The sequence below is a fragment of the Terrapene carolina genome, unplaced genomic scaffold (genome assembly GCF_002925995.2).
Source record: "Terrapene carolina triunguis isolate 2854851 unplaced genomic scaffold, T_m_triunguis-2.0 Scaffold66, whole genome shotgun sequence".
Lineage (NCBI taxonomy): Eukaryota > Metazoa > Chordata > Testudines > Emydidae > Terrapene > Terrapene triunguis.
In genome coordinates, this window is record NW_020664417.1 from 82,185,328 (window position 1) to 82,212,670 (window position 27,343).

Genomic DNA, 27,343 nt, shown 5'->3' on the forward strand with positions numbered 1-27,343 from the left:
AAATTTGGGGGGAACAAAAATTAATAGCTAAACCGAGCATAAAGGTTTAAAAGAATCAATGTCCATTCCCTAGTTCATATGAAAATATGAACAACAAAACAGATACAGGCAGCACTCCCAGCTTTGAACACCAATGAGCAGCTCTAGTGATGAATACTACTGCACACGTCTGGATGCATAGAAAGTGGCTCAATACTATCAACATCAAACTGTTGCATCACTAGGGCTAGAAGTCGACACCAAAATGCAAAGTAGATAAATGAGAGATGGGAATGCCATTCATTCATTCAACATTCGAAAGACAACCTAGGGCGTAAGAGACCCGAGATCAATTGCCAGCTCTGCCACAGACTTCCTGTGTGACTTTGGGCACGTTCCTTAGGTCCAGTTTTTCAAAAGTTATTTAGATGCCTTAAAAAAAAAAAAAAAAAAAAGATGGACATTAAACACCTTGCACTTTTGAAAATCCCACTAGGTGCCCAACTGCATCTTTAGACAGCTAAATACCTTTGAAAATCTGGCACTTAGCCTCTCTCTGCCTTAGCTTCACATCTGCAAAACAAAGTACTACACAGTACTTCCCTACCTCACAAGAGGCATGTGAGAATAAATACATTAGAGACTGTGAGGTGCATACTATGGTAGTGATGGCCAGATAAGCACCTAAAATAGATTTTTCCTTTAAAAATCCTTAAGACCCTCTGGAACTTTGCTGGGTACTGGGGATGTCCCTCTAACCCTTCGGCAGGAGGCTGCAGAGCAGAGCCACTGCATAGATGCTACTCCAGCCTTCATCGCCTTTGTGCTTCCTTTCCCTCTCCACTGAAGGGTGGAGGAAGGGAGAAGGGCTAAGGGATCATGGAGTGGTGACTCCTGCAGGCCTCCCCATATCCCTCCCTCTCAAGCCCCAGAACATATTATCAATCAGCTAGAGGTTTATGTTCACAGCCTTTTTCAAGATAATCCTCTCATGTTAATTGTCCCCTCAAAAGATTTTTCCATCTTAAATTTGACAGTAAAATAGATAGTTAGAGAAGTTTGTCCACTTGGCAACGACCCATCCACAAAAAGACCTCAAAATTACATCCAGTTCTCTGGGGGTTTGAAATCTGACCACTTTACTGTATACTAACTACTTTCTACAGAAATCTTTTATACTGACGTTCAAGTAGTACTTTCTGAAGAGCAGGGTACAGTTCTTCCAAGGAATTCTTGTCAGTTCCAACACTGCACCGCAGTGAAGTAAGCAGCATTAGTCTTTGTTTTGCACAGTTTATCTGACATATTTCTTTGCAGTACAATGAACTACATAGAAAAAAACCCAAACAAACTTCATGTTCAATGAAGTCTCCAATTCTTTTCTAAAACTAAAATACAGTAATTTAATGTATTAATCCAAAAGGGTCCAGATTAGCAATCTTATATCTACATAGTGCAAAGAAATTAAATATTCATTATTAATAACTGGCTATAGTATCTCTTCCCAAGGCAACTAACAAAAGGTTTTGAAGTCTCATTCAGTACTGCCTAAGGATCAAAATCAAGTCATAGATTTACAGTGTTGGCTGGCACAGGAGACCAGATTCTTAAAACTGTAAGACTGAAACACCATGTGACACTACTACTGATTCCTGAGTACTTTGCATGGGAGATAGCAGGAGAAAGGGAGACAGGTTACCTTGCACAATGCAAAATAGGCTAGTGCAAACACACACAGTAAGATACAGGGTACAGTGCAAAGTGCTCAATGCCAAACAGTTTCAAATCTGCCCATATGTTCACATGCAAGATACACAATACACTGCAAGGAGGCTAGCGCAAGCAAGCCTGTTACATTTATGATTAAATAAATGTCTTTAACATTCATCATTTCAGTTAATATGACCCTCTGCTAGTTTTCAACATAAATTGTGGATTTGTATATTTTTAGTGAGTTTGCACTGCATAAGGATACTGAACAACACTCCCAATGTAGCTGCATAAAGCAAAACACTTTTTGACAATAGGATTTAATATGAGATTTTAAAACAACTAATAAGTTACATTTTAAAACTCCATGCTTTATTTATCACCCATTCAACTACCAACATGAAACTCAGTTAACAGAGTCATGCTAATTTGTAACTCAGTATTTTTCCAATTAACAAGAATATTTAGCACAACTTAAAATAAAGCAGTTCACATTTAACCATCCTTCTGCACTCTGCAACACTTACATGCAATAGTACATTCTGATGACAATACACTTAACAATTTAATCAGAAAATTCCAAATGAGAGGCGAGTCATTTCTTGTGTAAATCCCCCAAATGTGGAGTCGTCACATTGTACCTGTATCCTCTGGCATTCCAGCATTAATTCAGTCGGTGACACAAGAAATACTGCCAGACATATCACCACTCCAAGTACCTATAATCTGCAAGGAGCACAGTTAAAGCACTTGTTGAACAAGTGAATTTGAAGAGTACTTCAACGGACGAGTGAAACTGCAGCAGCGCTCTGCCACTGGAGCTCCTTCCTGAGAGAAATGTGGCAAGGGTCATATGACTCCTGCAGCTCCCACACATAAACAGGATTATAGCCAAGAACTTACTGCCTAGTAAAAATAGAACTCTACAGAGGCCTCAAAATTTTCACATTCACAGGACATCCATCACTTAGGAACAGGCCCAAATATACGTTGGCCTTAGTGTTGTTATCCTTTTTGACCCAAGCAGGTAGCCAAAAATTCAGGATCTAGTAAGTTGTTCCAGTTAGGAGGAGAAATTGGTGACAGTCAGGTATTTCTTTGATGCAGTTTTGCTTATTTACAAAGAATGTACAAAGTCCCATGTCTCTGAACACAGAAGGAATCAAAGAGCAGGAAACAGCTTCTTTTGCTCACAGCACCAAAAAATATACTTTTCCGCCTGAACCCCTGGGCCCATACATCATGCTTTCAGCTGCTCCTTCGGGCTGTCTGTGTGACTCCCTGGCCCTCTGTGGTCTACCTTTTATCCACACATATACACACCTACCCACCCTGATCCAAAACAATATGAAGCAAAGCCTCTCCGTCCACACAGTCCAAAACTCCTCAGTGCATTCACATAACCCTTTGTCTCAGGTGGGGGCCTGTGACTAACTTGTCCCTACAGTTAAGTTAACTGAAGAGTACATGCACCCCCATCAAACTCAGCAAGGTTTTAACCTGACCACTAACAAGGTTTCACCCAACTCATGCAAACCATAGTACTGTGTGTATCCACCAAGATCACTCTCTACAGCAGATAAAGAACAACAAGGATAATGAGCTCCTAGTAAAAAGAGAGGAGCAGAACACTTGGACTAAACCTCTAAACAACTTGAGTTTGGGGTTGGTTGCGTTTGTGAAATTCATGGCCACAAAGACAAACATGCGCTGCGGTTGTTGGCACCAATGGGAAACCTGCAAAACCTCTCCTGTTAGACAGTATCCCTGCCTCTCCCAAACATGTACACATCTACTTCCCAGCATGAACCACCACAACTAGCTCTTCAAGCGCTACTCCGCGCCATTCCGCTCCAGCAGGATCTTTTGGGAGCTACATGGTATAAAGGGCCCGCTAGGGAAGCTGGTAGAACTCCCTTTTCTCTACACACACATCAGACACCCTTACTCATGATGAGCAGTACCTTACTTCATGAGTAGGCCCTTTGAAATCAATGGAGCTGCTAGCAGAGTAACTAAGTACTGAATATTAGCAAGGTGGCGGCACCTTGCCGTAAAGGTTGCTTTTTCTTTATAATTCCTAGAATTCCAGAAGGAGGTTGTGTTCAAAAATCGTCCGGCAGCCAGAAATTTATAGTACTGTGTGTGAAATAGTACTATAGAAATTGTATTTTTCAATTCACCTCATACAAGTACTGTAGTGCAATCTCTTTATCGTGAAAGTGTAACTTACAAATGTAGATTTTTTTTGGTTACATAACTGCACTCAAAAACAAGCCAATGTAAAACTTTAGGGCCTACAAGTCCATTCAGTCCTATTTCTTGTTCAGCCAATCGCCAAGACAAAAAAATTTGTTTACATTTAGGGGAGATAACTGCTGCCTGCTTCTTATTTACAATGTCACCTGAAAGTGAGAACAGCCGTTCACAGGACACCATTGTAGCCAGCGTGGCAAGATATTTACATGTCAGATGCGCTAAAGATTCATATGTCCCTTCATGGTTCAAACACCGTTCCAGAGGACATGGGTCCATGCTGATGACGGGCTCTGCTAGATAACAATCCAAAGCAGAGTGGACCGACGCATGTTCATTTTCATCATCTGAGTCAGATGCCACCAGCAGAAGGTTGATTTTCTTTTTTGTCTATTTTTAGAAATCTCACATTGGTACCTTCTTTGCGTTTTGTCAAATCTGATGTGAAAGCGTTCTTAAAACAAATATGTGCTGGGTCATCATCCGAGACTGCTATACCATGAAATATATGGCAGAAGGCAGGTAAAACAGAGCAGAAGACATACAATTCTCCCCCAAGGAGTTCAGTCACAAATTTAATTAACTCATTATTTTTTTAAACGAGCATCATCAGCATGGAAGCATGTCCTCTGGAATGGTGGCCGAAGCATGAAGGGGCACACAAATGTTTAGCAGATCTGGAACGTAAATATCGTGCAACGCTGGCTACAAAAGTGCCATGCGAACGCCTGTTCTCACTTTCAGGTGACACTGTAAATAAGAAGCAGGCAGCAGTATCTCCCGTAAATGTAAACAAATTTTTTTGTCTTGGCGATTGGCTGAACAAGAAATATGACTGAATGGAATTGTAGGCCCTAAAATTTTACATTGGCTTGTTTTTGAGTGCAGTTATGTAACAACAAAAAAATCTACATTTGTAAGTTACACTTTCACAATAAAGAGATTGCACTACAGTACTTGTATGAGGTGAATTGAAAAATACTATTTCTTTTGTTTTGTTTTTACAGTGAAAACATTTGTAATAAAAAATAATAATATAAAGTGAGCACTGTACACTTGGTATTCTGTGTTGTACTAGAAATCAATATATTTGAAAAATGTAGAAAAACATCCAAAAATATTTAATAACGTTCAATTGATATTCTATCGGGTAACAGCGCAATTAATCACAATTAATTTTTAATTGCGATTAATTTTTTTGAGTTAATCTCGTGAGTTAACTGCGATTAATTGACATTAAATATATGCCATTATTATTTAAGTCAATCGGTCTTGGTAAGTTTCTAGATATTATTATATCAATGAATGAATGAATGGTTATGACAACATAATTAAAACTGGGGTAAGGGGCTTTTAAAAAAACAACAAAAAACCTAAAAACAAAACACGCTTCCCCTCCATCTTTCAAATATATACAGTACCTACTTAATTATGATTAACCATTGGGAATAATATACCAACGGTCGTGGTAGATTCTTCATCACTGACAATGTAAAAATCAAGATTGGATGTTATTCTTAAAAACATGCTCTAGTTCAAACAAAAATTAATTCAGGGAAATCCTATGACCTCTAATACAGGAGGTCAGACAAGATTATCCCAGTGGTCCCTTCTGGTCTTTTAATCTATGAATGTGTGATCAAGACAAAGGACATTTCTTGAGGTCTTGGTAGGAACAGCCGATAGTTCTTAGATACTGCAGAAATCCCAGTGTACTAGATGGAAATGAGTAATTCAAACAAAGGGAGAAGCCCCTTGAAAATGTTTCCCTTTGATATATTATTTACAGGAAATATCCATGATTTCATCAGTTATTAAGAGAAACAGAGTAAAGCATATTGTTTTGTTAGTCCAGTACTGACTGCAGGGAATAGAACAACTGTTATCACAGATTTATAGAAGATTAGAGTTGGAAGAGGCCTCAGGAGGTCATCTAGTCTAACCCTCTGCTCAAAGCAGGACCAACCCCAACTAAAACATCCTAGCCAGGACTTTGTCAAGCCGGGCCTTAAAAACCTCTAAGGATAGAGAGTCCACCACCTCCCTAGGTAACCCATTCCAGTGCTTCACCACCAATTCTAGTGAAATAGTTTTTCCTAATATCAAACCTAGACGTCCCCCAGTACAACTTGAGACCATTGCTCCGTATTCTGTCATCTGCCACCATTGAGAACAGCCTAGCTCCATCCTCCTTGGAACCCCCCTTCAGGTAGTTGAAGGCTGCTATCAAATCCCCCCTCACTCATCTCTTCTGCAGACTAAATAAGACCAGTTCCCACATCCTCTCTTCATAAGTCACATACCCCAGCCCCCTAATCATTTTTGTTGCCCTCCGTTGGACTCTCTCCAATTTGTTCACATTCTTTCTGTAGTGGGGGGAGCAAAACGGGACGCAATACTCCAGATGTGGCCTCACCTGTGTTGAATAGAGGGGAATAATCACTTCCCTCGATCTTCTGGCAATGCTCCTACTAATACAGCCCAATATGCTGTTGGCCTTCTTGGCAACAAGGGCACACTGTTGATTCATATCCAGCTTCTTGTCCACTGTAATCCCCAGGTCCTTTTCTGCAGAACTGGTGCTTAGCCAGTCGGTCCCCAGCCTGTAGCAGTGCATGGGATTCTTCCATCCTAAATTCAGGACTCTGCATTTGTCCTTGTTGAACCTCATCAGATTTCTTTTGGCCCAATCCTCCAATTTGTCTAGGTCACTCTGGACCCTATCCTCACCTTCCAGTGTATCTACCTCTCCCGCCAGCAGTGTCATCCGCAAACTTGCTGAGGGTGCAATCCATCCCATCATCCAGATCATTAATGAAGATGCTGAACAAAACTGGCCCCAGGACCGACCCCTGGGGCACGCTGCTTGATACCGGCTGCCAACTAGACATCGAGCTGTTGATCACTACCCGTTGACCCCGACGATCTAGCCAGCTTTCTATCCATCTTATAGTCCATTCATCCAATCCATACTTTTTTAACTTGCTGGAAAGAATACTGTGGGAGACCATATCAAAAGCTTTGCTAAAGCCAAGATATGTCACATCCATCGCTTTCCCCATATCCACAGAGCCAATCAGGTTGGTCAGGCATGACTTGTCCTTGGTGAATCCACGTTGACTGTTCCTGATCACCTTCCTCTCCTCCAAGTGCTTCACAACGGATTCCTTGAGGACCTGCTCCATGATTTTTCTGGGGTCTGAGGTAAGGCTAACCAGCCCTACAGATTCTCCTTCTTCCCTTTTTTAAAGATGGGCACTATATTTGCCTTTTTCCAAACATCTGGGACCTCCACCAATTGCCATGAGTTTTCAAAGATAATAGCTAATGGCTCTGCAATCACATCAGCCAACTCCCTCAGCACCCTAGGATGCATTGCATCTGGCCCCATGGACTTCTGCATCTCCAGTTTTCTAAATAGTCCTTAACCTGTTCTTTCACCACTGAGGGCTGCTCACCTCCTCTCCATACTGTGCTGCCCAGTGCAGCAGTCTAGGAACTGACCTTGTCTGTGAAGACCAAGGCAAAAAAAACATTGAGTACTTCAGCTTTTTCCACATCATCTGTAACTAGGTTGCCTTCCCCATTCAGTAAGGGTCCCACACTTTCCCTGACCTTCTTCTTGTTACCCTTCACATCCCTTGCTAGCTGCAACTCCAAGTGTGCTTTGGCCTTTATGATTACACCCCTGCATGCTCGAGCAATATTTTTATACTCCTCCTTAGTCATCTGTCCAAGTTTCCACTTCTTGTAAGCTTCCTTTTATAATAATTATAAAGAAAGTCTTGCTGTAAAACAATCTCTCAGTGATGAACACTTCAGTAACCTGAAACAAGACTGACCTGTCATCTGTAACTTGAGGCAGCCTCTGACTAACAATGGGCTGAAACCAGAACAGCAGATCCAAAAATCCCATTTCCTACCCAGAACTTTTGGGTGTTCAAAATCCAGATTCAGGTCCAGATCAGAATGCTGTAGCTTGAGACCACTTCTGCTTCTAATTGATACAGTAAGTAACTGAACTCACTGCCAGGAACAGCTGAATGACACTTATAATTTACCTCATCTCTTTGGTTTTAGAATTATTCAATTTCTAAACTATAATTTATAGTTCTATACACACTAGCAGGTAGGAAATGTAACTGATGTCATTGACGTTAAAATCCTAAGGCAGTATGACTTTATTGTGTTAAATATTTATGTACTACCTACACTGGGCCATATCCTTCCTCCCATTACTCATATGAATAGTCCCTTTGAAGACACTGACAGACACTCTGGCTGGCACTGCAGGTGGTTCCAGGATTTGGCCCATTCAGTTTTCCCTGAGGTGCTTTCACTTTGGCAGAAATGCAGAAAGCACTTTGCTAAACAGCAACACTCAGAAGGAACAAAAATTAATAGGCAGAAAATGTGCATGAGCTTTCGGAAAAAAAAAAAATCACAGATCTTCCCCTGCTGTCAGTTTCATTCTCTATCAGAAGTCTGAACTACAAGTAAATAACCTGTATTTAGCTATTATACTATTTATGGTGCAGTCAAATAATGAACTAATTTGTATTTACAATTCTACTTACAACAGCATTTAATGTATATAATCTTGGAGCCTCCCCTGCAATCTCACAGTGTGGCTACTCGTACTTCAAGAGCTTTAGGGCTGTAAGTGCTGTTTCAGTAAAGCGATGCCAGAGAAGTTATTACTCTCCATGAGCACAGGTGTGGAAGACGTGCCATTGACTCAGCTGAGCTTGATAGGAAAGAACAGTGCCAATGATACAAACAAGAAAGTTCTTCAAGACACAGTGACAATATTCCTGCATTTGATGAACCATAAAAGCAGTCAGGGTTATGGACTTAGACTGATTTCACTCATTAAAAAGACTTTTTCAAACCAACCAAACTAGACACTTTTAATATCCTGACATTAAAAATGATAGCAATGTACAGGTATAATGAACACCAGCCATATAATCAACACTGCAGAAAAGGACGACCAACTCCGTTCATTTTCTAATTTGCAGTCAAGTCCAGGGCACTGTAGTAATGGCCTCACTGTATCCCTTACCCATCTTCGTTGCAGGATCCACTTAACCAAGGTGACATTGCTCAGTTCGTTGCGTTTATTTTCTTTTTTGCAAAAGTATCAGTAGATAGCTTAGCAATGAATTTAGGACAATGAAATGCAATTGACTGATGGGAATTCCTTATCACGGTAGCTGTGGTTTTAAATGATGTAGTTGTTTTTTAAACCTGTTCTGAAATAAATTCAGGGGTGAAAGTGAGCCGGTACAGGCCGGTATGGCGTACCGGTAAGAAGCCGGTACTGGCCCGTATGCAGCCCAGGTTAAAGCGCTGCCACGGCAGTGCTTTAACGTTCCTGCCCCTTTTGCCTCCCCTGTTGGCGGCCCTGCCAGTAGGGTCCGTACTGGCAGGGCCACCAATGGGGCGTGGGGAAGGAGAAGGGGCACCAACATTAAAGCGCTACCGCGACAAAGGACCCTCCTTAAAGCGCTGCCATGGCAGCGCTTTAACGTTGCTGCCCCTTCCCAACTCCCATCGGCGGCCCTTGGCCGACGGGTGAGGCAAAAGGGGCAACAACGTTAAAGCTCTGCCGCAGCGCTTTATCATCATTGCCCCTTCCCCCCCCAGGCCACCAACGGGCGGTGGGGGGCAAAAGGGCAGCTGCCCCAGGGCCGGCGATTTAAAAGGGCCCGGGGCTCCTTTTATATCGCCACCGGAGCGATATGGGCTGGCTGGGGGAGGTGACCCCCCCCAGCCCCGCCCCTTCCACCCGAGGCCCCACCCCTTCCAGGGGCCAGAGCCAGCCCCCGTACCGGTAAGAATTTATTATTATTTTCACCCCTGAATAAATTATATCTTTCACACTCACCACATACAATTCCCCATCTCAACAAAAATGGGTAATAATTAAAGTTTCAAAATATAATGCAACCCTGTGTTCACATGCTCAGAGCTTTCTGCAATATCCATTCGTGAACTGAAGTTTTCCATGCTTTGCCCCACTTAGTTTTTTTTACACTAAAGCAAACTTCCTTTGCCACTTGAGCTGGGGGAGAGCGAAACAAGTAAGCTTGTTTTCCCCACTGTAAAAGAAATAAAATCAGGTATTTTTAAACACAGCAAATAATAGTGTCTCTGCAATAAATCGCCCCCATGTCCTCTTATGCAGGAGGCTGTCTTTTTTTAGGCAGCTGAGTCTGTGTAGCCGTGGATTTCATGAGCTTTCTTAGGTCTCCAGGCTATTCAAAACTGGTGTGTATACTCCTTTCACAGCACACAGATATTGCAGAGTCCCCTCCCATCAGCTGCAGCTACTTCTCTTGATGGTGCCTTTCACAGAGCCTCAGCTCTGGGGTGAATTTCACCCTGAATCAGCTGGAGAACACATTGAAGCTGTATTTATTAGGTGTTTCTCTCTGTGCTCTTTAAGTCATTTCCCTCCATATTCACTGCACTGCTTCAGATTCACTATCATTTAGAGTTTTACTTCCCTTGTTCTTTTCTTGCATTAAAGATAATCTGACATAAATAAATTATTAACAGAAGTGCCATAGGCCTGCCTGTGTGTGTGTGTGTGTACGCGCGTATGTGAACATACCCTATCCCTGATAAAAAAAAAAAATCTTCATTTAAGAATTGCCAAGGATGGAAAATCCACCACACTCCATAGTGAATTATTCCATTGCTTAATTACCCCCATTAATCTGAATTTGAGTAGCTTCAACTTCCACTCATATCTTGTTATACCTTTGTCTGCTAGACTGACAAGTCCTGTTTTATCAAAATATTGTTCCCCATGTAGGTACTTATAGCTTATGATCAAGTCACCCCTTCACCGTGTCTTTGTTAAGCTAAACAGGTTGAATTCCTGGAGTTTATTGCATGTTTTCTAATTCTTTAATTATTTTATGCTGGTTACTGTTCCCTTCTTCAATTTGATTTACTGAAATGTAAGATCTTTCCTCTTTAGTTATCGTTGTTACAGTAGCATTTAGACAGCCCATTCAGTAACTGTGGCCCCGCTATTCTAGACATGTGCACACGCAGGAGACAGAAGGAGCTTACAAGCTGGACAAATTGTGGTAGGGAAAACACAGCCACAGAGAGGGTAAGTGACTTGCCTAACGTCTCAGAATAGGTAAGTGGCAGAACCAGGAATACAATGCTGGTCTCCTGACTCGCAGTGACTTATCTATAAGACTACACTTTCTCTCTTGAGGGCATCAGACAAGGATCTTATTTCTTCTGGAGCTTAGACCCATTTGGTTATCCCACCATTCTTGCAAAGTGTTGTTCAACCTTGCCAGTAAGCTTAGTCCTCAGGCATACTGCTAAAAGCCCACCCATATGGACTGAATGTAAAAGTCTTGCAAGTCATATGTTAGGTCCAACAATAATAACAGTGTCCCTTGAAGACTAGGCCAAGAAAGTTTACATCTGAAAGTCTGGTTACTAGCCATTCTGGAGTAGGTTGAAAATACCATAGCAGAACAATTAGACCCTGCCAAAAACCAGTCTGCATAGAAGAGAGCACTCATGCTGAAGGGAAAAATGCATCTGTGATTGTCCACACAGGTGAGCTCTGAAAATTCACTTGCAGAGAAGCATTCCTCGTCATGTACACGGCAATGAAACATACATGGGAACTTGCATGCCAGAATCATCTACAGAAAACTGACATCACCTGTGGCTTTTGCAATACGGGGGCCCAGTGTAAGTATACCATAGTTTGCATCATGATTTTATGAAGCAGAAGAGCTTAAAATCTGAGACTAGATTGAGAGTTTACTCTCTGCCCAGAGTAAGGGGCTGTGCTGACCCCAGAAGTAATTGTGATTCAGCAGGTCACAATTCCTTCCCTGATCCCCAATTACTGTTGGGGAAAAAGGAACCTACTGCAGTCCCCCAAAGGGTGCAGTTTACCTTGCCCATCATGTGGGCCCTGCTCTGCTGGCAAGCAGGGTGGATGGAGCCAAGACTCTGCAAACTCCCAACTCCCTTCCACTCACTTGCAGAGGGAAGTAAAGAAAGAGGAGGGGCGGTCCTCCACACTTGACCCAAGAAGGTCTTACTTGGCTGAGTGAAGGAGGGGAGTCTAATGCCCTTTTACTCAACTGAGTGGCTAAATAGGATAAGAGAACAACCTAGCTTAACAGTGATTCAGGTAGGAAGAAATGATAGGGTGAAGTTACGGCCTGCTTAGCCTTTAGAGAGCCTTTTATTATGATGCTACATACAGCATATCAACAACTCTCACAAATGCACATGCTGCAAGGAGAAATTTGCTGAACTTATGAAACTGAGGATAGTCAGTACAAAATAGGAAAGAGATTGGATCAAAGGAGACCTGGTCAAATGAGGTTAAGGGCTGACAATCGCAATTTAGTGCAGAAAAACTGCCAAATAATGAGGATAAGGGAAACAATTAACAAAAGAGATTATTTCCTAAAAGGTCAGGCACTACAAGACACTAATCAGGGAAAGGATTTGACAGCAATAGTGGGAGAGAAACTAAACCCATCTGCTGAATATCTGGCAGTTAATCAGCAAACCTAACAGGCTAATGGGATGTAATGTATTAATGGAGGACATAACAGAAGTGATTGTAATGGCACTGTTCAAAGAACTAGTGCTATAATATCTAGAATTCTGAGCCCAGTCTTCATTGCCATTTTATAAGAGGGACAGTGAAGAGCCAGAGTGGGCACATGGACCGTCAGCTGGGATGTTCAAAGTTCTACACAGTAAGCAAAGAATTTAGGAATCTGCATCCATTAAAAACCAATGTGACTTTGGTATATATGTGATCATGAAGGGTGTAGAAAAAGTGGCAGGCTTTGTAAAAACAATAAAACCATTTTGAGAATTTTCTTTGCATGGAGGGAAATTAATGTGCAGAATAGATGGCTAAAGGGTACAGTTGAAGAGGCAAATGTGATTATTTATAAAGAACTAGATGCTAGCTCTCCATTGGTCCACACACATTAAAGTCAACTGGAGTTTTGCCTTTGAAAAAAAGTCAATGGCAAGTTATGGCCCTTAAATAGACAATAAAAAACAAGGTACTAGCTAACTAATCAGATGGACTTAAATAAGCTTCACAGCCATCTTCTGTCTAGAATGTTACATAGACATTCCTGTAATTCTGCTGTTTTGAGCTACGCAAGCCCCAAGAATATCAGAAGCTAGTAAGTACCAGATTCTACAGACAAAAAGCTTCTAATTGCATTGTCCCCCTGAAGTGTTTTTTCTAGAAACTAATGTAAGAGAGCACACAAATCAATCAATAAATCAGGAAAATTGTGGATTAAGAGACCTGGTGACAAATGCAAAGTCAGGACACAGCACGTCGCTTGTTTTGCAAAACTTCTTTCGTTATAAAGGGATACAGCTGAAAAACAGCAGGCCAGATCCTCAGTTTGTGTAAATGGAGCAATGGAGCAGCATTGATTTACACTAGCTGAAATGGCCAAGCATGTATGTTGGGCAGACTCAAATCTGCTCCCATTGAAATCAATGGCAAAACTCTCATTGATCCAATGGGAGCAACTCCACGCCCTAATACTTTTAAAAATATAAACCATTTCTGATCTCAGTAGTTGTATTTTCTTGTTACTTTGCTACAAAATTTAAACTGTTCCCTATTTTGCTGTGGCTACTATTTTCCCTCAGCTCCATCTGAAATGAAATAATGCCTATGGGCACACTCAAGTACCAAGAAACAAAATCTAGAAATATTTGTCCTCACAGCTGTTTAAATAAAGCTGTATTCCAGGCGTATAAGCATGAGTTCCAAACAGACCAGTTTCTGGAATTATTAGCTCGCCCTTTTTAGGGTAAAATAGAAATAGAGGTAAAACAGCATGATCTCTTTAAATTACTACTTGGTGTCTCCACGAAGGTCAAGGTGAACCTGAGATAATCAAAATACTAGAAAGATACTAATACCATCCAGTAATTTGTCTGTAAAAACCAATGTGAAAGCCACACAAAGCCCTGAAGCTGCAGATTAACATTCGCAATGTATCTTAATATAGCAAATGCTAACAATGCAAACCACATAAAAATGCGGAGTCAAATAACTCCTTTCCATGGCAAAAGTACAAAAGTTACGTAACAGGAGTGCCAGGATAAAGGTGTGGAAACGCTGACTCACTCTCCTTTCAGTGGTCTTGTGGAAAGAGGTGGTCATGGCATGGAACTGCACGGAGCTTGAGGGACTTGGGAACTGTGACCCAACTTTGTAGATTACTGGTTATCTGCATATCTGTCCTAAGACCTGTGACTTGGAGGTCACACTGTTCTTCAGCTGCACAGTGAGTACACTAACCTACACACAGAGAGAGCAGAAGAAGCCATGGAGCAGAAATTAATGCTGCCTTACATCGTGTTGGGAACATGGTGCCTGGATGGCTTTCACCTCACCTCAGCCTCTCCATGAAAATGTCCTTTGCTCATGTGGAGGACTGATTCCAGCTTGGGGAAAGAGGGCTGTGTGCCTCATTTCTCTTTCCTCTGATCTTCAATCCTGGCCCTGTTTTCATGCTAATTATGTGTATTTGCTCCCATCTGTCTTGCTGAATGGAGGTCAAACAACGGGGGGGGGGGAACACATTCCCTGGCTAGGAACTGAACAAACATTTAGAACCAGCGGAAAAAAAATAGTTTAGAGGGAATTTCCATTTCCATGGCTAAGCTCTTCATCCTCTCCCAGCTGGAAACAAAACAATAATAATGCCTATGTGTTATAGTAACGCCAAAAGCAAAAGAGAAATAAAATCAAGTAGACAGAATGTTTTTATATTGCTAGCTAAATCATGATGAACCACCCCAATCGCTATTTAAACATTTGCTAATCTGCCACTAAACCTGTATAAAATGTCAGATCTATGCTGCACCAGCAGGCACTGCAAACATTAATCTCATCTTCCAAAAGTGTGTGCCCTATTTTACAGTTTGCAGTGAAAAAGTTTGGGGGGGAAAAATCAGGAATGTGGATCTGATATTTTCCTAGGTTTTATTTCTGTGTTTAATTCTGACATAAATGAAGGGATTAACCATTGTTTTGTTGCAGTCACCTAGTCACTTCAATTGCTTGCTTGTCTTGGACTTGCAAACATGTCGGAGCTAAACTGAGTCTTGCAATAAGTGGGTACAAATTAATTGATTTCAATGAAATTGTGACTGCATACAGCAGGGAGCAATACACTCTTAGAATTTTATTATATACGTACAAATGAAGCTATTGTTTATCCCTATAGAACACATCAGCACATAGTTCTCATTTTCACATACAGGCTATACAATTTCAGTAATCAACGGTCCTTCAAAAGTACTTTCATCAGAGTAATGTGCAATATTCACATAAGCATCAGTCCTGAACCTGGAACTCCCGTGCTACTTTTTGCACATCTCCGTAACCAAAAGCTCCATTTATCTGCAGCAGATAAATTTTCAAACTGGCCAGACAGCAAATTCTTTGAACAGATGGGAAAGAATTTTGCTCTGTTCAATTTGCAATCTGACATCCTCTTCAAAAGCTGACTCAATTTCAGGTCAGACCAGAATAACTCTAGACAGAAAGAAACTTCATATTAACCCTTAGCAGAAAGACCAGGAATAAGCAGATTTAGCCTAATAATAATTTGGATGATTCATAAACAAGATGCACATATGTGCTCCATTTCTGTCTGTTGCAGGATTAGATCAAAATCCTACATCAAATTCCATATTATTGTAACTCTACTTATTTCAGTGCAATTAAAATAGAAATGAATTACTATTACACCTACTTTATCTGATTCACTGAAAAAATGTTTTTATGTGCATGATATATTTCAGGAAGAGAATTGATAAATGCTATTCAGAAATAATATATTTTGCATTTTGTTCACCGGAAGGGAATACTGTAACATATGGTTGGTGGAGAGAGGAGCTGGTATTTGAGACAGTTTTATAAGACCAAATAAGTACTAAAAGAAAATAAAGGCCAAACACAAGGAAGGGTATTCTATTTTAGGGACCCTTCTTAAAAAAATCTAAATGGCATTTAGTTTCACTGAGACTGAATCTGATTAGCACCATCATCACAGGCAAAAAATACAGTGAACCTAACCTGTAAAGAAAGCCCAAGTGTCAGCCATTTCAGTGCTTTGTCTTTGAGAACAAAGTTTTTTTCCACCCACCATAGAAGCTTTTCTTTTTATTTATATTACAGTAGCACCCAGAGGATTTCAGCTAACCAGATTTCTTATGCTGCAGGTTGTTCTTATTGTCTATACATGTTTTGATAGTCTGATATACATAGATCATATAGACAGATGAAGGTCATCACTATTTTGTGTAAAGGGCAAGGAAGTTCCAGACTCCTTCATTCTGTGCCAGTTGCCCATAAGCCTACAGATCCAATTCAATATTTTGGTAGCAGTGTACTAAGCTCACAATAACTTATGGCTGGGAAATGTGAGTGACTATTCCTTGACTTTTGTACTACCAAGACAGCTGGAATCAGCCAGCCTTTTCTTGCTCTCCATCTAAGATCCTATCTTGACTGGGCCTTCTTAGGGTATGTCTACACTACGAAATTAGGTCGATTTTATAGAAGTCGATTTTTAGAAATCGATTTTATATAGTCGATTGTGTATGTCCCCACAAAGCGCATTAAGTCAGCGGAGTGCGTCCTCACTACCGTGGCTAGCATCGACACATGGAGCAGTGCACTGTAGGAAGCTATCCCACAGTTCCCGCAGTTTCCGCTACCCATTGGAATTCTGGGTTAAGCTCCCAATGCCTGATTGGGCAAAAACATTGTGGCGGGTGGTTTTGGGTACATGTCATCAGTCTCCCCTCTCTTCCTCCCTCCTTCCCTCCCTCCCCCCGTGAAAGCAACTGCAGACAACCATTTTGCGCCTTTCTTCCTGGGTTACCCGTGCAGATGCCATAGCATGGCAAGCATGGAGCCCGCTCAGCTCACCACTGCTGTTGTGAGCATTGTAAACACCTTGCGCATTATACTGCAGTATGTGTAGAACCTGGCTAAGAGACGGCAGCACAAGGACAATTGCGAGGAGGACATGGACACAGACGTTCCTAAAAGTATGGGATGTGGCAATTGGGACATCACGGCAGCAGTGGGGCTGGTTGATACAGTGGAACGCCAATTCTGGGCCCAGCAAACAAGTACAGACTGGTGGGACCACATAGTGTTGCAGGTATGGGATGATTCCCAGTGGCTGCGAAACTTTCGTATGCGTAAGGCCACTTTCCTGGAACTCTGTGAGTTGCTTTCCCCCGCCCTGAAGTGCAGGAAGACCAAGATGAGAGCTGCCCTGACAGTTGAGAAGCGAGTGGCGATAGCCCTGTGGACACTTGCAATTCCTGACTGTCAGTCAGGAATCAATTTTGAGCGGGCAAATCTTCGTGGGGACTTCTGTGATTCAAGGCAATCACTGACGTTCTGCTATCAAGGGTAGTGAGTCTGGGAAATGTGCAGGTCATAGTGGATGGCTTTGCTGCAATGGTTTCCCTAACTGTGGTGGGGCGATAGACAGAACGCATATCCCTATCTTGGCACCGGACCACCTTGCCAACCAGTACATAAACCACAAGGGGTACTTCTCAATGGTGCTGCAAACACTGGTGGATCACAAGGGACGTTTCACTGACATCAGCGTGGGATGGCCGGGAAAGGTGCATGACGCTCGCAGCTTTAGGAACTCCGGGCTGTTTGAGTAGCTGCAAGAAGGGACTTATTTCCCAGAACAGAAAATTACTGTTGGGGATGTTGAAATGCCAATAGTTATCCTTGGAGACACTTGCACCCATGGCTCATGAAGCCATACACAGGCACCCTGGACAGTAGTAAGGAGCAGTTCAACTATAGGCTGAGCAAGTGCAGAATGGTGGTAAATGTGCCTTTGGACATTTAAAAGCTCGCTGGTGCTGTTTGCTGACTAGGTTAGACCTCAGTGCAACCAATATTCCCATTGTTATTACTGCTTAGTGTGTGCTCCATAATATCTGTGAGAGTAAGGGGGAGACGTTTATGGCGGGGTGGGAGGTTGAGGCAAATCGCCTGGCTGCCAATTTTTAACAGCCAGACACCAGGACGATTAGAAGAGCACAGGTAGGCGCGCTGCGCATCAGAGAGGCTTTGAAAACCAGTTTCATGACTGGCCAGGCTAGGGTGTGACAGTTGTGTGTGTTTCTCCTTGATGCAAACCCGCCTCCTTTGTTGATTTTAATTCCCTGTAAGCCAACTATTCTCCCCCCTTCGATCACAGCTGGCAAAGGAAATAAAGTCACTATTGTTTTGAAACCACGCATTCTTTATTAATTTTAAAAAAAGGGAGATAACTGATAAGGTAGCACAGGTGGGGTAGGGTGGGAGGACAAGGCCACATTGCTTATTGTAGCCACACTACAAATCAAAACTGTTTGAATGACAGCCTTCTGTTGCTTGGGGCATCCTCTGGAGTGGAGTGGCTGGGTGCCCAGAGCCTCCCCTCCCGCGTTCTTGGGCGTCTGGGTGAGGATGATATGGAACTTGGGGAAGAAGGCAGGTGGTTGTACAGTGGATGCAGCGGCGGTCTGTGCTCTTGTTGGCTTTCCTGCAGCTCCACCAGATGCCTGAGCATGTCCGTTTGCTCCCCCATTAGCCTCAGCATTGCATCCTGCCTCTGCTCATCGTACACACTTAATGCTTTCCTCGACTCTGCCACTGAATGCCTCCATGCATTCAGCTGTTCCCTATCAGTGCGGGAGGACTGCATGAGCTCGAAAAACATGTCATCGCGAGTGCGTTTTTTCCTCCTTCTAATCTGTGATAACTGCAGGGACGGAGATGATAGGGGGAGCATAGAAACATTTGCACCTGTGGGGGGATAAAAAGGGAGAGTAAAATTTAAGATGATAGATTTCTGAGAACAAAAGGGAGACTCTTTCACAGTGAATCACGCAATTCACAGCAGACAGCACATGTGCTTTAGGTACAAGGTTGCACTTTGGCTTTTATATTGAGCGCCTGCCGGTATGGTGACACATCACACACGGCTGGGCAACAGAATTCGGTTTCCAGGCAGCCATGGTAAGCCAAAGGGTACGCGGGTTTGGCTTCTAACGTCCTCCTAAACATGTGGAAATGTTTTCAAACTGCAGCGCCCTCCTTTCCCATAGCAAGCAATGCCGGTTGGGTTTGCCATTTAAAGGGAGGGGCTGCAGTTTTCAGGTGGATGTGCAGCACACACCTCTTCCCACCCCTCCGCGTGGCTATTTAGGATGATCCCTTCACCCCTCCCCCCGCCACGTGGCTATTCTCAGGGATGATCCCTTTTAGCCAAGCGCAAACAGCCCAGCATGAACGGGGTCCTTTTACTGTTCCCTTACAAAAATTCCCCTATTTCAACCAGGTGACCATGAATGATATCACTCTCCTGAGGCTAACACAGAAAGTTATAGACCGAATGTTGCTTGAATGCGACCAAAACCCAGGACCATTCGCTGCCATGCTTTGTGCTGCAATGATTCCAGACTACTTGCTACTGGCTTGGTGTGGTAAAGTGTCTTACCATGGAGGACGAAATAAGGCAGCCCTCCCCTTCTGCAAAGGCTTTCAGAGTACCGCCAGGAGAGCTTCATGGAGATGTCCCTGGAGTATTACCGCTCCATCTCCAGACACGTTAACAGACTTTTCCAGTAGGTGTTCTGGCCGCAAATGCATCCCAAGTCTTCAGGGCAAATCAAACATTAAACACTATTGCTTTTAAACCCTGTACTGTAGTTACAAATGTGCACTCACCAGAGGTGCCTTCTCTGCCTTCAAGGTCGGGGATCCCGCTTTGGGAGGGTATTGGCTCCAGGGTGATGAAAAGGTCCTGGCTGCCAGGGAGAACGGATTCACCGCTTGCCTGCTGCGCATTCTCCTCCTCCTCTTCTTCATCCACAAAATCCTCCTCCATGTTGCATGAGACTCCCCCCTTTCAGGTGTCCACGGACAGTGGTGGGGTAGTGGTAGGGTCCCCCCCAGAATGCCATGCAGCTGATCATAGAAGCAGCACGTATGGGGCTCTGACCCAGAGCGACCATTTGCCTCCCGTTGTCTTTTGGTAGGCTTGCCTGAGCTCCTTGACTTTCACGTGGCACTGCTGTGTGTCCCTGTTGTAGCCTCTGTCCATCATGCCCTGTGCAATTTTGGCATATATATTAGCATTTCTTCCTTTTGATCGGAGTTCTGGTTCTGCCTGCACAGATTCTTCTCCCCATACAGCAATCAGACCCAGTGTCTCCCGTTCGCTCCATGCTGGAGCTTGTTTGCGATTCTGGGGGGACTGCATGGTCACCTGTGCTGCTGAGCGCACTATGCTGACCAAACAGGAAATGAAATTCAAAAGTTCCCGGGGCTTTTCCTGTGTACCTGGCTAGTGCATCGGGCTTGAAGGTGCTGTCCAGAGCGGTCACATTGGAGCACTCTGGGATAGCTCCCGGAGGCCAATAACGTCGATTTGCGTCCGCACTATCAGGGCCGGCTCTACCATTTTTGCCACCCCACGCAAAAAAAAAGAAGCCACCCGAACTGCAGAAGTAAAAAAAAGCCACTTGGACTGTGCCTCCCCAAGAATGGACAGAATGCCGCCCCTTAGCATGTGCCGCCCCAGGCTCGTGCTTCCTCCGCTGGTGCCTGGAGCCGGCCCTGCGCACTACCCCAAATTTGACCTAGCAAGGTCGATTTTAGCGCTACTCCCCTCGCCAGGGAGAAGTACAGAAATCGATTTTAAGAGCCCTTTAGGTCGACGGAACGGGGTTGCTTGTGTAGACGCATTCATTATAAAATTGACCTAACGTGGCTAAATTCGACCTATCCCTGTAGCGTAGACCAGGGCTTAGTTCAAGGAGCTTAGTTCAAGTATGTAATTCCCTGCCTGAGCGTGTCTCAATGAATCCATTTATGTCTGGATTCGTGGCCGACAGCAAGACTTTCCAATTCAAGTCCATCCTTCCCCAGCTATTTCAACCTTCCTTCATCATTAGCATGAATGGCTGATAAGTAAATACCAATCCGACAGTCAAGAGTTATCAGTCTTCTGTGCAAAGAATCCAGTCCTGCAAGATGTGCTTCATAAAATTCAAAAATAAAATATGGCAAAATGCTTCCTCTCTATTTTGTGGTTCAATCTGACCACTAGGGACACAGCCCCACATCTGGGGAAGTGTGAAGCCACATGACCCCAAAGTTAGTTCACCCAATGCTATACACCTCTACCTCGATATAACGCTGTCCTCGGGAGCCAAAAATTTTTACCACGTTATAGGTGAAACCGCGTTATATCAAACTTGCTTTGATCAACCGGAGTGCGCATCCCCACCCCCCCGGAGCACTGTTTTACCGTGTTATATCCGAATTCATGTTATATCAGGTCGCATTATATCGGGGAAGAGGTGTACTCCTTTCCAGGGACGGAGTTCCTCCCTCTGAGCAGCCATGGCTCTGTCTCCTTCCTGCCCACTTTGGCGTGCCATGTGCCATAGAAAGAAGCAACTGTGCCTGACTGCTTTGTAGGGGTGCAGGAGGGGAATTCCTTATACGCTACCCCCAATCCAGACCATGGACCCATGGAGCAGTAGGACACGATCTGGCCTTTAGATATTTCTAAGGTGTCTTGCTCATAAAGTATCTCACAAAGGTATAGGTTTTAATAAGAATTAGCCATACTTTTTCATAGAGACAATAAACAAAAAGCATAGCAAGCTACACCACAGCAGCATGTTTCCAGTATTTATTTCTAAAATAGAAAGTAATCAAAGACAATTCTTCTCCCCATCCAAATATTCACAAAGTACATGGTGACTCAGATGCTAAATTCCATGCTCTGGCATCCTGTTTCTCTCCATTATTTAGAGTGACACTGTTGCTCTCACTGACTGAAAAGTGCTGCAATGGTTCTGCTTTGCAATTAATTAAATCAACATTCACTCTAGCCCAGGGAATTTTTCTGCACTGCTAAGCACTATCGATGCCTCTATCTTGACTCTTTTTTTTCCCATTAGTCTTATTGTAGGAAGATATCTGAACTTCCAAAAGGTCATTTTGCGTTTTGTGCTTTTTAAAAACTTGGACATGGACCTAATCATAAAAATACTCGTTAAGAAAAGCACATTGTCTAATATTTAGTCAACAGCTCTAACTTACTGTAAGAAGAGAATATTCAATTTCCTATTGAAAACACAACATCCTTTGAGGTCCTCTGAGGGTGTGGAAAATGATGGAATGTAATTGACTGATCAGCAACACTCCCAGGAAAAGTTCCCCTTGTATAAGAGGAGAAAGAATACAAGACCCCTTTTGTGGATCACTGACGCCTATGAATCCCATTTTCCATCTCTTTTAACACGTCTTCCAATGCTGATCCCAGAGACTAAGGGTCTGATTCCACTGGCTTAAATAGGCTGGCAGGCCCTAATTCAGGTTTTGAAGCTGAATCCACTAAGCTGTACCCCAAGGCAGCTGGCTTTGTAAAATGCACCTTGTCACAATTACATCTGAGTTATCTAGGTGTGACAATAAAAATGGGTTTTCATTCTTTACCATAAGAGAATACGGGTTTCATACAAATATGATCACAAGTTGGGCAAAGTTATTAAATAATTTGGTCCATTTGTCAGCCTGTGTGCAATTGTCCCTACAGTTCACTATTTTCTGTGCTATGTTTCAAAAATCATCTGGGTTGAGGGTTTCATTATTTTCCATGTTAGACCATTCCACAATCTTACAGATCTCACTGTCACACTATTGTCAACTCTTACGATTTTTGTCATGATCTCATGATAATTGATGTTTTTCTTCAAGCCCCAGCTGCAGGAGTAACGTAAATATATGAAAATCACAGGCTCTGTTAAAAATAAAGCTTCTAATCTCCGTGGTTAGGAAAAAAAGCTTAAACATAACAGCATTAGTTTTAAACCAATATTATGGTTTCTAGGAGCCTGACTCATGATTTTTGAGTGCCTGGGTTGGCAATACAGCACTCAGAACATTTCCCCTGAAATTTAATGTATATTTTCCTTTGATAACTGTGACATGATAAAAGTGTAATAGCTGCACACACCCCGCACCCCAATCCCCTGCCCTACATTCATGGCCCTGCATGCAATTTCTCCACCCAGATGTGGCCCTCAGGCCAAAAAGTTTGCCCACCCCTGGGCTAGCAGCATACAGGCCTGGGAGGCATTGGGACTGCAGCAGCAGCAGTGCTCTCTCTGCCTCTGTTACCCTCAGGAGGAGTGAGATATCAGCTAAAATGAATGCAGTTCCGTTGCCCTATAAAACTAGAATCATGCAATGAATCTATTCCCTCCGCATTTCTCCAACCCCTGGAGGGCCATACTCACCATGGCTGGCACCATGCTCAATCTATCCCAACCAGAAGTGAGAATGTAGTGCTCACCGCTTTTCAGGAGCAAGGGGAGTGAGTTCAGCATCTTAAGTTTCTATTTCTGTCGTGAATACACTGACAATCGTACCGCTGTGTGTTGCATCCGCAGCTGCTGCCATTGAGGCCTTCAGGGTCTCTCCCTTCACAACCAAGAAACGCCTGAGCCAGATAAGGAAGAGAAGAAGGAAGACGACTTTGGATGACATGTTCCAGGAAATCATGCAAGCCAGTACTGCGTCAGAGAACAAGCACAGGCCCTGGAGGATTACCCTTGGGGACAGAGTGAAGAGGACAAAGGCGCAGGGAAAGGAGAGGGACGTGCAGCAGGACATGCTTGCACTTCTCAGACAGCGAATAGAGATGTTGCAAACTCTGGTAGACCTGCAGGTTCAACAATTCTGTGCTTGCCTCCCTCTACAGCCCATAAAGAACTCAATATCAGGACCTCCCTGTACCCCTCTCAACCTTCCACGTGGCATCAGGGGTCACTGTACTACCCCAACCACTCCACCCAGGGGGACAATAAAGACAATCATAGCTTCACACACACTGACCTGTGAAAGCCCTGGTTGGTGTATGTGTGCCTGAAATGGAAATGTCTGTTCTTTCCCCTTCGTAAGTTCTGTTCCCTTAATAAATTAAGTTTTAAATGTTTTATTTAATTGTCTGTTTCATGTTACAGAATAAAATTCTATTTTTTGGAACATAATTCATCTTTATTAGTTTACAACATATGCTGGCTGGTGATGAGCGGGCCTGACAGAGATCAATTACCTGTTACTGCACTGTGTCAGACAACCCATAATATCATTCACAGACAATATTAATAGGCGCACTGACGATGTTACATATGCCGACATATGCAGCAATCACTACAAGATTCATACTGGACTGCAAAAGAGCAAGGCCACGTAGAGCATACTACAGCAAACACAGTATTCTGGCTCACTATTAAAATAGTCTTTCAAAGCCTCCCTGAGCCATATAGCTCCATGTTGAGCTCTTCTAATAGCTCTTGTGTCTGGCTGGTCAAATTCAGCAGACAGCCAGTCCACCTCCACCCTCGCGGAAACTTTCACCCCTTTGAATCACAGATATTATGTAGGACACAGCAGGCAGCTATAATCACTGGGATATTTTTCTCACTGAGGTCCAATCTTGTAAGTAAACAATGCCAATGACCCTTCAAATGCCCAAAGGTACATTGAACTGTCATTCTGCCTGCTGAGCTGGTAGTTGAAGCACTCCTTGGTGCTGTTGAAGTGGCCAGTGTACGACTTCATGACGCATGGGAGCAAGGGGCAGGCTGGGTCACTCAGGATCACTAGTGGCATTTCAACATTACCAATGGTAATCCGCTGGCTGGGAAAGAAAGTCCCTGTTTGCAGCTTTCTGAACAGTCCTTTGTTCTTAAAGATGCGCACGTCATGTACCTTCCCTGACCAGCCCATAGTGATGTCAGTAGAGTATTCCCGGTGATCACCAGCACTTGCATGACCATAGAAAAATAACCCTTTCTGTTGATCTGGGCCAAAATACGGATGTGTGTGTCCCACCGCAGTTCAGTAACCCACTGGTGCAAAAATCATCCACTGTGTTCTGCTCATTGCTGAGAGTCACAGCCCTGTGCAGAAGGAGAGGATTAATGGCCCCTGTGGTGGGTTTCCCGATTCCATACTGATTCCTGACTGACTGATAGCAATCTGGTGTTGCAAGTTTCCACACAGAGATCGCTACTCGTTCCTCAACTGTCAGTGCAGCTCTCATTTTGGTGTCCCTGTGCGGAAGGGCTGGGGCAAGTTCAGCACTCAGATTCAGGAGTGTGGCCTTGCTCACCCGAAAGTTCTGCAGCCACTGCTCATCATCCCAAACTTGCATGACGATGGGATCCCACCAGTCGGTGCTTGTTTCTTGGGCCCAGAACTAGCATTCCACCATCTCCAGCTGCTCTGTGAACACCATCAACAACCTTGAATTGTTTCTTTCCATGTCCCAGAGCAATCTAGCCTCCAAGGAATCGTCGTGTTTCCTGCAGCTTCTCTTGTAGCTCTGCAAATACTGCAGGACCATGCACCCTGTGCTTGAACCACACATGACAATAGTGCAGAGTTGTGCAGGCTCCATGCTTCTGTCAGAGATGGCGGACAGCAAGGAGGGACATGCAGATTTGCGGGATTTTGAAAAGAAGGTGTGAAAATTATGGGATGCTGATGAAATTATGGTATGGAGAACGATGCATTATGGGAAGTTGACCCCTGCTCCCAGTCCCCGTTGCGCAACTAATTTCAGCACCATCAGGCACTGCAAAGACTTTCCAAGAGACCCTTCGCTGGAAAGTGGCGAGTTGCACAGTGGCAGGGCCGTAGCAACAAAGAACGTGGCCCCCTCCGAACGGTGGCCCCCTCCGAACATATGTCCGGGCGGGGCCCCTTACAATGCAGAAACTGGAATGCGGTATTTATTTTGCCACTTTTAGGGACCCCCTTCCTTGCGGGGCCCCCTCCGGTCAGAGGGTACGGAGGGCGCTCGCTACGCCTCTGCACAGTGGGATAGCTACCCATGGTGCACTACACTCTGCATCAGTACAAGCGCTCCTGGTGAGGAGGTGCAATGTCAACACAAGGAGCCAAGTGTGCATATGCACAAACAATGTAATAACTGCAGCAGCTGTATGCTGACATAAATCTTTAGTGTAGACATGGCCTCAGTCTGGAGTTAGGTGATTAAGTCCCTTTGAGGGGTGGGGCTTAGGCACACTCCTCTCCATGGCTTTTCCTACTGGCTAGCATAGGCAACTCCCCACTCGGTGTGCTGGCTTCTGTGAATCCCATTCTTAGGCACCTAACTGTCCCCATGCATTGTATAGGGAGTCCAGGACCCTAACTCAGGGTTGTGAATTCCATGAAGTGGCAGAGCACCTAATATGTAACAGCATTGCAGCACCTAAGTCCCCCCTTGTGAATCCTACCTATTGTCTCTCTGTGCCTCAGTTCCCCATCTGTAAAATGGGAACAGTAGCACTGCCCTAGCTCACAGAAGTGTGGTGAGGATAAATAAACTAAAGACTGTGGGATGCCCAGATACTATGGTAATGGGGCCACATAAGTACCTACAATAGATGGATATGACAGTGTTCAACATTTACTTCACACAACATTTAGGGCCTTGTGACAAAGTGCAGGGGGTGAACAGTGAGCCTGCACTCTGATCTCTCAGGTATTAATTAGTTCCCCTTGAGAAAGCTGATGGGGTAATTAGACAATCAGGCTGCCCTGCTGGATGAAATAAGGAACCAATTACCTTATCTGCCCAAGGCTGATAAAGAAGCAGGAAGAAAGTGGCAAGAGGAGAGGGAGGGGTGACCAGGGCTAGTTGAGTCGTTACAGGGAGGCCTCAGGGGAAGGAAACCTCTGTTCCACTCAAGTCCTGGGGAGAAGGCCAAAAACCACGGTGGTGCTGTATATAGACTGTTACACAGGGATTGTTGTGGATATGTTGGAGGGAACTTAAAGGGTTTGGCAAAGGCACAACCACTGGTGTCTGTGCTGGGAAGAGGGCAACAGAGAAGCCACGCCCCATGACAGGCCTGTAATTGAAATATAAAATCAGATAACCCTAAAGGGTTTACTTTTATAATGAGAATAAGATTACAGAAAACATTTATGAAAAGACTGAGACCATTTACATTTCAAACACTTTCTTTAGTTATTAAAATGAACAGTGAAGTAGAGCAGAATGTGTTTGATCTGAACAAATGGAAAGGCCCACTTTTGTTTAGCAATAATCAGTGGTGTAGTACAGCAAATTACTTTATAAATGTCATATTAAACTGAACTTCCAAAGCATTTCAGCCATCTAAACATCTGAATAAACACAGCATAGATTAGTCACAGCATAGTGTTTTTGTATGGTTATGCTGGAGGTTGATGGTTGTCAGCAGGTATGTCTTG

General features: G+C 43.6%; 1 protein-coding gene across 10 annotated transcripts in view; it reads right to left on the reverse strand.

Moving 5' to 3' along the window:
* Positions 1–27,343, reverse strand: part of ABLIM2 (actin binding LIM protein family member 2) — a 222,021-nt gene that overhangs the window by 167,095 nt on the left and 27,583 nt on the right. For 9 of the 10 annotated variants that reach the window (XM_024208353.1, XM_024208355.1, XM_024208356.1 and 6 more), the window contains exon 1: positions 2,331–2,502. The exons of the other annotated variant lie outside the window; for it this stretch is intronic. In XM_024208353.1, the coding sequence (XP_024064121.1) occupies positions 2,331–2,346 (16 nt within the window). In that variant the 5' untranslated portion in view covers positions 2,347–2,502. Of the gene's footprint in view, positions 1–2,330; positions 2,503–27,343 lie in introns of those variants that run through there. 10 annotated transcript variants of the gene reach the window in all.